General features: G+C 40.0%; 1 protein-coding gene across 1 annotated transcript; it reads right to left on the bottom strand.

Moving 5' to 3' along the window:
* Window positions 1–405: 405 nt before the first annotated feature.
* LOC137867958 (rho GDP-dissociation inhibitor 2-like) lies at window positions 406–12439 on the bottom strand. The gene is made up of 5 exons (XM_068704458.1): window positions 12268–12439; window positions 10751–10834; window positions 4645–4721; window positions 3516–3579; window positions 406–2775 (listed from the first exon to the last, which is right to left on the bottom strand). Exons 1-5 carry the CDS (start codon window positions 12434–12436, stop codon window positions 2576–2578), a joined length of 594 nt encoding a protein of 197 aa, XP_068560559.1. The 5' UTR covers window positions 12437–12439; the 3' UTR covers window positions 406–2575.
* Between the last annotated feature and the right edge of the window lie 1490 nt (window positions 12440–13929).

Below are 13929 nucleotides of genomic sequence, written 5' to 3'. Positions count from 1 at the left end.
CATTTATGTGTGTAACATACTTACTAGTTATAATATGTAACATTTCCACATTAAAATGTCTAAAAAACTACTATACTTGTGCTATATTTTGTTGAGTTGTGTACTAACATTATCCCAAATGTTTCTGTAAATTTATTAAAGGTTTCGTTTATGATCCCACGCTACTCAGCAACGTCATCAAAGCCTCCGCTTTTGTTTTCCTTTTGATTGAGAGGCTCCTTGTGGAAGAAATACCACATAATGTGTGTATAAATATTGTATCATGTGGTCACATGTTAGACCAGCTGAATCATGCGGTCTCCTGGCTACATATTCTATTTTCTCATCTGACAGGCGGTAAGAAATGTGAATAAGCACTTCTAATGCTTTGTGTGCATGAAGGAGGAACATCTCAAACGAGGCCTCTCACTGGTTGTTTGAATTGCCTTTATTAAAAGATACAGGATACTAGATTTGACACCAATATTTGACGATGCAGCACTTGATTGTTACAGGCTGGGCATTGAACACAGACGAATGTTTCCAGCTGTCTGTGCCTTTAAAAATATCCCTGTAGACGCTGTATCCGCAGTATACGGCAACCGTTGACATCTGGATATTGCGTCAGTATCTCTTTTTTTTTTTAATTTTTAAATCACATTCAATTTTACAATAAAGTCGTAAAAAAAGGAAGAGAATCTTGCTAAACCATGCAACACCCAACAAGCCAACATTTACAGTTAGTCTTAGATCACAACGATTTCAAGTTCAATGTTCAATATGTTCGGCGACAATGACAATATCATATCCAAAGACTTAACACAATAATGATACTTCTTATTTTTTTTTAAGGGGATTTAATACATCCCTTGATATACTTCTCAGTATTCTTTCAGCTACCATCTTAAAATGTTTAAATAACGCTCAAAGCAGACTTCTATTCACATCTTGTGTCCTTGGTACATGAGAGGAGTTCAGAAAGGGCACACACTGTTCACTTTTAATGAATGAATTGTATCAAATTATTAAAGGACATACATGCATCTCTTTCTACAATATGCACAGTTCAGTTACAGTCTTTAATTTGTCTTTTTTAAAAACGCTCTTTGACTTGAGAAAACTGCTGCTTTTCGAAGCACACAGCAATAGTTAGAGCGTAATCTTAATCATAAATGTGTATTATCACTCTTCTTCAAGTTTGTAATGAGACAACGATATTTGTGGGTGTGTGATGTGATAGTTTGAAACCATGGAACCATGGAATTGAAGAGAAGTCACTGTGATAAATTGTTGAACCTCTTCCCTTAATCAATCCACAGCTCAATCAATCGATACCCCTAAGCCATGGGATAAAATATATACTTTAACTGAATAAATGCATGAATAAAATGCAGGAGTGAACCGACACCTACAGCTGAGAAAGAAATAAAATCTCCAAACTCCAACGGCTTCTTCTTTTCTTTTACAAATATTCTAGAGAGGGGATTCAAACTTTTGCTCCTCCTATTTAAATATCTTTATTTTACACCTATTTGAGGGATAGTTTTGCTCTAAGTTTTAGAACTACAGTAATCAAAACATATATAAACCCTTGGGGGATGTAAACTGGAATTGCAAATGTTGCCATTGATCCATTTTTTTTAAGCCTATATTTGTGTACATTTTGGCACACCATTGAAAATATGCAGTTCCTGTTTGCAGTGTACCCAAGGCTGTACATGCAGCTGTCACTGGATTACTTTGATACTGAAGAAAACTTAAAATAAACATGGTGATTCTGAGGCAAGTTATGGAAATATGAGTGAGTGTTTTTTTTCCCTACGATTTCTGAGTAGATGTATGTGTTTTTCGCGATGGACATCAGAGACAGTGATGATCCTATACGTCACGCTGAATCTAAAAATACGTGAATTATGTCTGAGAGAGTTATGGGTTATGCATGCATTTTGACGCATATTGTGGCAATCGGGTGCTATCAAGGGCACAAATAAGTGGCTCATGTTTGTTCCCTGAAGGTTTTCAGGCCTTCATGAGCTGCATGTCACACATCATCTTTGCCACATGTCACTATCCCTTTAACTATTATTGGTATAGTATTGGAATAATTCCTATTGAACATCCAAATGCACAGTATTTACATATTTCCTCTCTTCTCTTTGGGGACGTCTGTGTGACAGATATCGAGTGTTTGTAATTATGTAATAATGCGTGTCGGTCTATATATTGTATTTCCATTTGTGCCACACACTGACTTCCTTTAATTGCTTCTTTTACAGACCACAGATCTACAGATGTAGAAGAATCTGGAAGAAGAATATAAACGCAGTGACAGAAGGCAGAGAGAGAGGGGGGTGGGGGTGGGTGGGTGGGGTGGTGGGGTTCTTTTCTCTAAAAGTTCCCGCCAGGACAACTGCACCGAACAGACAGGGAAGAAAAGGTAGAAGAGGAGACTGAGGAAGAGGAAGAGGGGAAGTAGAGCCTCCTGTCTCGGGACCGGGACAAGATGGAGGAGGGTGAAAAGAGGGAAGGAAAAGGGAGGAGGGGGAGAGAACAGGAGTGAAAGACGGGAAGAGCAGCGTCATCTCTCTCTCTCCCTCTATTCATTCCAGTCCTTGTTGAGGTCGAAGTTCCACTCCCAGTCCAACAAGGTGTTCTTGTCGTCGTCGGTGAAGTGGGACTTGACCTGATAGTGGCCGCGCGAAATCAGGCCTCTGGGGACCTCGTCAACCGGGCAGAGAACCTCGTGCTCCTCCTCCTTTGGGCAGTAACTTCCCACCATGTGCGACACTTTGTCCACTGCGGGGGAGAAACAAAATGGACACTTGGAGGAATACCACTTTACTAATGCGGAAAACAAGTTGGATTGAGCCGTTTGTGGCTCCATGAGGGAGCTGGGTGAAGTCCGACAAGTTGCCTCAAGTGATGTAATTTGAGTCAGTTTCATTTCGGGATGAAAACTACAAACTGTTACAGAAGAATGTGGGGATGTGGAGTTAGAAAGAAGTGAGCACTCATCGCTCCTCATCTCTGCTTGAGGCTACAAATCCTTCTCATACTACAAAAAAATATAAAATATCAAATATCAAATATCTTCTTCGTTATCTGTACTGATGTATATCAGCAGAATGATGTCTTTCCTGCTCCAGTTTTCTTTCTATTGCCTATTATGTCATCCCTATATATATAGTAAATGTATTTCATTGTTGGTAATTTCACATGGCAATCTCTAGTTTCTACAGAAATGAAATAGTATTTAAAAAAAACCTAAAATCGGTTGTGTTTGTGCAGAAAACAACATATCACTGACTAAAAACGTCGTCACTTGAGAGCTGCTCATTAACGTTCCTCCTGCTCCTCACTGTACGGAGGAGTTGCTTCTTATTTTACACATTTTTGCTTTGTAATAGTTACACGTTTGATAATTACAGGTAATTACAGATGTTCAGTTATGTGTTATTGTCCCTTTATGAGAGAACACTAGTATTGACTAGTGTTCATGTCTGTAGTCTTAACACGGTGGTTGAAATTGACCTTACCTGTTATTCCTTTTCTGGAGGTCACATGATGGTACCGCAAGCCAGCAACGATTTCTCTGTTCACCTGCACACACACACGCATACACACACACACACACACACACACACACACACACACACACACACACACACACACACACACACACACACACACACACACACACACGCACACACACACACACAGTTTCATCAGATCTCCAAATATAGTCAAGGACTTTTCTGACAGTTGCTGACAAAACTGCCCCCCCCTGCAGATTTCCCATAATGCAACTCAACAGCTTCTTTTATTAAAAGTATTTTGTAATTGTTGCTCGTTTTGATGAGAGCTTTATATAAATAACCTTTATCATTGTCAATGTGTCTTTACTGCACAATTACAATTACACAGAAATGTAAGATTATCATCAAACTGCATTGAAAGACAGCAGTGAGGCCATCTGTCCAGCAGGTGTCCTCACAGCAGAGTCGATCACTCTCTGAGCTGTTTGGTTATTCTGAGAACGTCTCCCTCTCCCCTCGAGACCAAATCCCACCAGCGCTGTAGACGATTTGAGCCATTTTCAACCATGAAATGTCAATATTACGAATACATTACAACCATGTCACTCGCAGCTTAACAGCATGTTTACTTGTGCAGTTACTCTGTGATCCTGACGGGAACATGAATGTGTATGTCACAGCAACACATCTAACATATAACAATCAATATCAATACATTAGTTATAATAGAGATATTATAAAAGTAAAATCCAAAACGTAATCACTAGTCAGACTTGAGGAAGTAACAACTAAAGACAGAAAGTTGCCTCTCTGGTATTAATCCTTAATGGCACCATAAATGAAACTAAAAGTCACTAAAAAGACTCATTAAATATGATAATGGATTTGATTGATAATGTGGTTTGATCGTACATTGTGGCTGACTCAGCTATCGTTTAATCACTTTCGGTGAATACCTGATCATGTGTTGGTTCATTCTCTGCTCTGAGGTCGTCAGTATTAGTTTTGCACAGTGTAACAATAGTTTCTAAGATAGGGTAGCTTCAAAGGAAAAAGGTTTGGACGCAGTGGTGTAGAGTAAACCTCTCCATCCTTCGAACCCCTCTGTTGCTGCATGGAGCCACCTCACCTTGAAGTGTATCTTCAGTCTGTACGTCACGCCTTCCTTTAGGGAGAGGGTCTTCTCCTTCAGAGCGCTCAGGTCTCCTGCACAGACAACAGCCATCAAACATCCCTCACGGTCAGCATGACTCATTCTGTATGATATCACCTGCTTCAGCCTCTCAGCACTGACTCACTACATGATCACACCGCTGCTGAATTACACAGATATATATATATATAAAAGCTGAATTGTATGAGAGAAATTGCTCCTCTTTAGCCCAAAATAGGTATTTTTATAAAACTAAAATAGGTTTTATTAGATGGCATTTCATTCTTTTCCCTGTTTTTCCAAACTTTACAGATTGAATATCCAAATTGAGTTTTAATTAAAATTAAAAATTGATTTACAATCAGAACAGATGAGAGAAAAAGGGACTTGAATGGTCAAAAGAAACTAAAATACGTGCACAAAAAAAAAGGATTTTGAAACCAACAAGGAATTAAATGTTGCATAGTTAATTAAAATAAGTTAACGTAAATAAATAATATAGCATTAAAGTTGTTCTTTCTTGGAAGCCGTTAGTAAGTCTGAGTCAGGTTTAACACGATAGCAGCTGGAAATACACACTGACATGTGTTTACTTACAATAAGATAAATGTAGCTCACTGCAGGTTAAAGTCACTAAAATATACACTTCACTGTCATTGTGTGAGTTAAATAAGAGGAATTGAAGTCATAAAGGTGGGAAGTCTTCTGCTTTCATACAGAAGAGTTACTGGTAAAAAAACAGAGAACGGCTTCTTTGTTCAGTAAAACCATCTTTGTCTTGCTGTCGGGTTGAACGGGTTCATATTGACGAGAGGAAAAGTGTCCTGGACCATTGTAAAAAAAAAAAAGCAACACGGCAATCAGAAATGCATCCACTGCCTAATCACTTTATATCTCAATTTAAACCCGACCATCAGTCCTGAGTGCCTCCTAATGGACGGAGGGAAACGAGGGAAGGAGGAGAGGAGAGGAGATGGAGGACAGATAGAGGGAATGGAAAGAGAGGCAGAAGACAGCCAAGCAAAAAACAAAAAAAAAGGAAGTGACATCAGATAACACACATAAACAGAACATATAGTGAAGAAGTGCACGTACAGCGTTATAGGTTTGATTCCCACTGGCGTCACCCAAATGAAATATATATGCACTTGTGGAACATTTAGGTACTTTACGTAAAAAGCCTCGTAGAATCGACACATTGCTCCTTCTGATGAAAGTCTTCCAACTCTGCTCATGTTGACAGTCATGTTTTCACTTAAATTGAGAATCTACATGTGGTTTAGTAGATTCATACCACCACAGGAAATACTTGAAAGTCCCCGTTAAACTAAATCAGAAATGTATGTCATCAAGGTAATAAAGCTGTTCCTCACTGGCCGACATTTGAGAGATTTATCTCTATCTGTGTCTCGGCTTCATGGATCTCAGCCTCTCTCTCTCCTTCTATGAACTGTGTGGTATGTAAATCTCCTCTCCCTTCTCCCTTCTCCCTTCTCCTCCCTCCGACTCGTCTCCTCCTCTCCTTCCTCTCGTCTCAGGAGACAGAGAGAAGAGAAAAGATGCCGCCCTCCCCCGGGAGCGTCTGACTGAGAAAATAGGTCAGTGTGGAGAGCTGTCTACCTGTTCTCCTCACCCACACACACACACACACACACACACACACACACACACACCCATACACACACATATGCACACACCCATACACACACATACGCACACACACGCGCACACACACACACACACACACACACACACACACACACACACACACACACACACACACAGTATGCATGCACAGATGCACATGCACAGGCAAATCCACACACTGAGCACACAGCTGAACCTCACACTTGGCAAATATTGCACCGATGCCACGAAATATTTAAATATTAGGGAATAAATCAACTGAAAAATTCCCGCTACACCCTGCTAGTTTACTTTGAGACCTATATATAACATGGCAAACAAATGACAACTGTTTAATTTGTTTATTTTTAAAGCTGCTGCTTGAGACTTTAAATCTTAATTCAAAATACATGATTCACTTACTACATGTGATGTGTTCTTACATATTAAACTACTCAACAGTGTGTGAAGTAGTTAAAATAATACTCTTTGATCAGCCACATAGCAGGAGTCTACAGCCATGCTAGCGGCTCTAGCATGCTAGCTATCCTATAAGACACAGCTGCGCTCTGAGCTAAATGCTAACATCAGCATGCTAACACGCTCATAACGACAAAAAAGAGTAACTGCACCATTAATGGAGGTCTATTTTAAAATATATAATAATTTGAACACTCGAAGGACCATTGTGCCTAATGAGAACACTACTTAAACTTTAATTTACTGTTTTCTATTCACAAACTTTCCTCCCATTATTAGGTGAATTTCACAATAAGTATACCGTTAAATTGGTCACAAATGACATAAAACTAGGCCCCCAGCACACAATAAATGTGGGGTTAATATCAGTGGCCGACATAAAGAGGCTGCATGTTTGTGTGTGTGTGTGTGTGTGTGTGTGTGTGTGTGTGACAATAGCGTGTGACTGAGTAAATGTGTAGCAGCATGCATGCTCAGCAAAACGCCCCTGAACCCGGGGGAACATGGAAGTTTAACAAAGCCAGGGATTAGGTTCAGAGCACTAAAGCACTGAGAAGTCATAGCCTATATATTGTATTGAACCTTGTAGCACATAAATATGGTTGTGTGTGTTTCTCAACTGAGAAATAGAATGTAAAGTAGTACTATTGCAGAAAATTACTATTGTCAAATTACCTCCAACTGAAATAATGATTTACAGAACGTTTTCTAGTAAAATGTTGGATTCAGGTTTATTTGATGTTTAATGTATATGCATCTATATTTAATGTTTATTCGAGCCAAACTAGGTCACAGCATTGTGCCTATGTTATTGCATGGGTTCCCCCATTGGGCAATAAATCCTCATCTACTGGCAGTCGTATTGCTTTTTCTTCCACGGAGACACAGCGACACGTTACGAGTTGTTTTTGTGCTGCCAGCTCAGCCTGAAAAAAAATAAAAATGGTTTTTTTTTTATGTTTAAATGCAATCAATGTTCAGGCCATTGATTTAAGCGCGAAACGACAACGAAACTGCAATTTCTTGAGAGCGAGAATGACTCTAAGAGGAAAGTCATAGTCTGGTAGCAGTGCTGATAAAAAAAAAAAGAAGGCGATACACTGGATGATGAAGTTCAGGAGGAGAAAGAGGAAGTGTCATGAGGCGATGACCTGAGGCAAGAAAAAGATGAGCGGTCAAGAAGATCAGACGGGTTTCAGAAAAGCCAACAGTTTAAAAAAGATAATCTGAACCACTGTAGTTGGAGGTAAAACAGGAAATGAGAGCTCTCTTATATTGTCAGCAGTAAAACCTCAGAGCAAAGGAAACTCGTGTTTCTAAGGTTGATCTTAAATCTCAATGAAAATAATAAGTAATAATTAACCAGAGAAGAAGAATTTGGGATAGTATTACAGTGTGAACAAAACCCTGCAATTCAGCTATTTGAGGTCATGAATTACTGTTTTACTGAGACATAATTAAGTAAAACTAGTTGTAAACGCTTCAGCGGACATAAATTATGAATCATAAACTGTGAGAGTTTTGTCTCTGAGAGCTTGGATGTGCACGAGGGAACACCCAAACGACCTCGCAGTAGTCAAAGGTCTCCGATGGGACAACCAGTCCAGCCTGCAGTGAGACAGATTACCTCTTCTACACTTTCAAAGTGTGGAGCTATCACCTTTACTGTGGTGCAATGTACCCCCCCCCCCCCCCCCCCCCCTTCTCTCTCTTACACACACACACACACACACACACACACACACACACACACAGAGTAGTAAATGCTCGTCATCACTTAGGGCACTGTGCTGCATTGGAATCAGCCGATAGTGTATAATGAGGTCTCTAATGCATTCAGCCACCGATGGAAAGTCCATTTCACATCCAGCCTGGTGCCGGCTCGGCTATCTAACTGCAACACGATACACCAGCAGGAGCGATTATTACCCCACTGCTTACACAATAGATTAATGATGAAAGATGCTTCTCTCTCACACGGCAGCGTTCAGCAATTTCTTTAGCTCTAGGAACACAAACACACACATTCATCCAAATTAAACCTGATATACATTTGAACGGCTTCCAGGGAAAATATGAGAAGGAATAGTTGAGAATCCGATTTTTTCCAGTTGCACGAGACAAACAACACTGTTTCTAAAACAACAATTTTTGTATTGGACTGACGGCACTCCCAAGCTCATACAAGCATGCCATTAATTTGGATTATTGGAATTTTTGCAAGACAAAATGATCTCACGCTGCAAATTTGATAAAACAGACCCCAAATTAACTGTGTTACACACACATACTCCTCCCATCTCGTCACATACTGAAGCTTGTTGTGGGACGTTGGCGTCACTTTCTAAGGCACTGGGTCGCCCAGCGTGTGAAACCATGACGCTCCGCTACGTTCCAGTAAACGCGTGGTTACCGTGGTGAATTCAAACAACAACAACATCACGGTTGGGCTTAAACGAAGTACGGAGATAAAGTAAAACGTAAACAACGTAACATAAGAACTTCAAACTTCAAAATCACTTTGGGACGCAAACACTGGTCCTGGCTTTTAGTCCCTAATATGGGTCAAACCCAAAAACTTTGCATTCTCCATTTCCCATAATGCATCTGGATAGCGTCCTTCATTCGATCATTCCTGGCTGGTGAACATCCCCACCTGCAGTTTGTAATGAAGGCTCTTAAGATCCTGCTGGTAGGAACCAGTCGGTGTTATTTTTGTACACCTTTTTTTGGTCATTTACGGTAATTGAGTCACTGGTCTTAACATTGGTAGCAATGGGGATATCAGCTGCTCAGTAGTTTAGTTTGGCAATGGAAGGAGAGCTGGTGATAGAGGGAGTCTTATTTTTTAAGACCTCACACTACAACTGTTTTTCTAATCAGTCCTCCTTGTGTCGAAGCAACTGAACTTCTCGTGTATAATCCATGAGCTGCTCCTTTAAACTCCCCCCCCCCCCCCCCCCCCCAGTACATAATGCAGTCTTTCTGTTAAAAAATTGTCCAAGTCCAAGCTGAGATTACACAATTGATTTTCCATCCACCTCTCACTTCCTCCATCATCTATGATTGCGATCAGATCTGAAAGCATCTGTCTGGTGTGGAGGAGCAGCGTGCTCTCTCCGTTTAGTGCACATCAGCAGATCTTCCATTACACGGTGAAACGTGCACATTAAAGGCTGCTGGACACTCCGTGTGGGAATCAGAGAAGACTGCATATAGTGCAAAGTCAGTATTGCCTAGCAACCAGGTGACCTTTCCTATTAGCAGTCTGTGTTCGTGTCTTTGTGTGTGCGTGAATGTGCATGTGTGTGTTATTGTGTATGTGGTACAGACAAGGAAAAAACAGAACAAAGCACACACACAGCTACTGTTGTCCTGTTGACACACCCTGACACACAAGTCAATGATAGGTGAACCTACACACACACGCATGCACGCACACACACACACACACACACACACACACACACACACACACACACACACACACACACACACACACACACACACAGATCGATTCTTTCCTCAACTTTATCCCCTGTAGGGATTGACATAATCTCTCTGCAGCCACCTGATTACCATGCACTGCAGACACACACACACACACACACACACACACACACACACACACACACACACGTGCACTAACATACACGTGAACTTACAGACACTTCACTCTGACTGTCGCTTGCGCCTGCACCCTGGGGAAGATGTCAATACAGCCCACTAAGCAAACATTTGTCTGTCTCTCCTCTCTCAAGCATAGACACACCCACTGCAGTCTTTCTGCACATAAAAGGCAGAACGTGGGGTGAGACGCCTTTGCTCCGGGGCGTATCAGCGGCGTGTCTCACCACATAAGGGGTGCGAGGCTATAGCGGCACCCTGCTACAACTAGCCAGGGTTTAGGAGGGAAAGTAAGGCTGGATAGAGAGGAACAAACAGAGGAGTGATGGAAGGGAAGCACTGTGTATACCTGTCAGGTCCATGGTGATTGGCTCAGGAGCCTCGTCACACAGCAGGGTCAGTCTGGTCACCTGGACATTAGCCACAGCGGGGTCTGGTGAGGAAAAACACAGTATTCAACATTCACTCATTCATATATTTGCTTGTTTGTATATTTTTTAAAAGAATAGTTAGAAATTTTGGATAATAAGTTTGCTTTATTTGCTTTGTTGCAATATATATACGGTATATTTTGATCCCGTGAATTGTACCATGAATTACACATATGACATTTGTCAATTTAAAAGATAATTTTGCAGTCTGAGGACGCATCGCAGCGAGAGAGACAGAGACAGAGACAGACAGAAGGGGAGAGAAGGTAGAAGGTGGACTGTCACTATTACGCACAATGTTACTGTAAGGGTGAGTGTCCATATTGCTGACAGGGCGATAGGGAGCGCAGCACTTTTCTGTAAAGTTTCAACTAGAAGCGCAAAAAAGGTTGGAAAAAAAACGCTATATGGACACTCCACACGTCAACGAATGAAGCTTCTAATTATTCGATTCAGCCACACGAGCCACAAAACAGTATTCCAGCAGGAACAGCCAATCTGGAGGGGGGGTATTTGTTAAACCTAATATTTATAATAAAATATAAATGTCTTCATATATATATATATATATATATATATATATATATATATATATATATATGTATACTGCAGCAGCTGAGGCTGAATGTCATTAGAATGTGACTAGGTACTGGTCATAAATCAAAGTACTGGACATTTAACTCAACACCACACATGTCAATTGTATGGTGGTACTACAAGAAAAGTCGTTACGACTCATCCTCTGGGAACCATGAATGTCTGCACAAAATCGTCAAGTCCAGCAATCCATCTGGTTGTTGAGTTATTTAAATCTGGTCCAAAGTGGTAGTCTGACCGCTAGAATGGCGAAAATATATCAAACACCCATTATGCTAATGCTGAAATTATACATATTAAAATATCAGTCCATAAACATTTCAGTTATTGGAGGAGAAAGTAATTGTCCAATACCAGTATTGTAGGCCATCCGGATTCAGCAAGGACAGATTAAAAGCTTAACGGCCTCTGTTTGACAATAAAGTCCTCTCCGACCCCTCCCCGCTTTCCCTTCCTCTCATTACAGCCTTTCTCACTGCATTTAATATTACCAAGATTAAGATGAGGCGGTGTTAAGTTACAGCAGTGGGGGAGTCAGAGCTATTCTACTGATATCAGCTGTCATGGCCCGGCTGCTGGATTAGAGATGCTGAGGCAGGCAGGTCTATTCCAGTGTGTGTGTGTGTGTGTGTGTGTGTAGGTGTGTAAGTGTGTGTGTGTGTGTGTGAGTGCTTGATCAGAAGTTGATGACTGCGAGGAACTCTGCACCAAGTCGTTATATAGAGTGAATGGTATTATTAAAGCTGCAGTACCATTAGGTACAAGAGTGAATCACCAGTTCTTCTATCACCTCAGGTAAACAATACACATACACACACACACACACACACACACACACCTGCTGGCATTGTTTCCGTCCCCAGCAGGGTTTGCTTGTACTTGACCAGACTCTCGTCATCTTTGTCCAGTTGCCGAATCTCCTCCAAACTCTTCTGGACCGGAGCGATGTAGTTTAGGTTTCTGTCATCCTCTTCCTCCTCAATACGCACATCCTTCTTGTCGGCCATGATACCTTTCAGAGAGAAGAGAGAAGACCAATAAAGGGATGCTGTTATACGTTGCAGTGATTGCAGGTGGTTTAATCTAGAGCAGACGTATCCCTGCACTCCCTTAGCTTACAGATGAACTCAGTTCCCCGTTCTTCGACATCATCCGTCATTTTACAAATGTCTAAATGTGTATACACTAAAAGCCTATATTGTTACAATAACGTGATCAACACTACTCCGACTACAAAACATAAACCAGAATGTTTGCGATACCAAAATCTTGTCCCATTGCCTAGAGAATAATTGTTTCACCAAATTAATGTCAAGTGTGCATTCATACTAACACTTGGATTAACAGAAACGGGATGATTCAACCATTTATCCATCAATTAAGCTAGCTAACTATTTAAACATGTATCCTTTAGGCTACTTCTGGCTTTTAAAATTGTTTTTATATATATAATTCAAGCATTTATCCATTACTTATAGCCAACTATTTCAATTGTTTATCCATGACTTTTAGCTGACTATTTCAACCATTTTAGCCATTTAACCAACTGACAACCATTTAGCATTACTTTTAGCTAACTGTTTCAATAGCTTATAGCATTACTGTTAGCTAACTGTTTCAACAGCTTACAGCATTACTGTTAGCTAACTGGTTTCTAACAGTTTATAGCATTACTTTTAGCTAATTGTTTCAATAGCTTATAGCATTACTGTTAGCTAACTGTTTCAATAGCTTATAGCATTACTGTTAGCTAACTGTTTCAATTGCTTATAGCATTACTGTTAGCTAACTGTTTCAACAGTTTATAGCATTACTGTTAGCTAACTGTTTTTAAACAGTTTATAGTATAACTTTTAGCTAACTGTATAAACAGCTTATAGCATTACTGTTAGCTAACTGGTTTTAACAGCTTATATAATTACTGTTAGCTAACTGGTTTTAACATTTTAACATTATAAAATTACTTTCAGCTAACTGGTTTCATCAGTTTCTAGCATTACTTTTAACTGTTTCAACCATTTATCAACAGTATAACTTTTAGCTAATTATTTTGAATGCTTATTCCATTAATCATCTGTTAATGTTAGTGCTAATTAATTTTAGCTAACCATTTGAGTGAGGGTAGGCGAACTAACAGAAACATCTCAATACGGTTCAACAGCACCACAAACGTCATCTTCCATAATGATCAGATAACGAAATCAACACCCAACAGTTTCCACAAAAACTGAACATTACCACGTTACTTACAACATTCACATATTTAGAATTAATTGCTGGTCTGTTTGTGTCATTGTACCTATTGCTCCAACTTCTGTTTGACCAAAAATCCTCATATTTCTGTATAATGTTTTGTCATTTAATATAAATTACTTTGTTCCGTGGTTATAAAGTAATCTTAGTCTAAAACTGGCTTTTTTTCAGTATTTCACAGAATATTAAGAGAGGATGATGAGTGCCTATATCTATATCTCTATCAAAAAAACTAAGATAAAAATAA

Source organism: Cebidichthys violaceus, unplaced genomic scaffold, assembly GCF_023349555.1.
Source record: "Cebidichthys violaceus isolate CVI_PGR_0920_01 unplaced genomic scaffold, fCebVio1.0.p SCAF_92, whole genome shotgun sequence".
Classification (NCBI taxonomy): domain Eukaryota; kingdom Metazoa; phylum Chordata; class Actinopteri; order Perciformes; family Stichaeidae; genus Cebidichthys; species Cebidichthys violaceus.
This window is presented reverse-complemented; position numbering and strand designations above follow the sequence as displayed.

Coding starts and splice junctions, on each gene's coding strand:
- LOC137867958 (XM_068704458.1), bottom strand. CDS start 12,436: ATGGCCGACAAGAAGGATGTGCGTATTGAGGAGGAAGAGGATGACAGA. Junction 4,722..10,750: donor AATCACCATGGACCTGACAG/GTATACACAGTG, acceptor TTGTCTGTGCAG/GAGACCTGAGCGCTCTGAAG. Junction 3,580..4,644: donor GACTGAAGATACACTTCAAG/GTGAGGTGGCTC, acceptor GTGTGTGTGCAG/GTGAACAGAGAAATCGTTGC.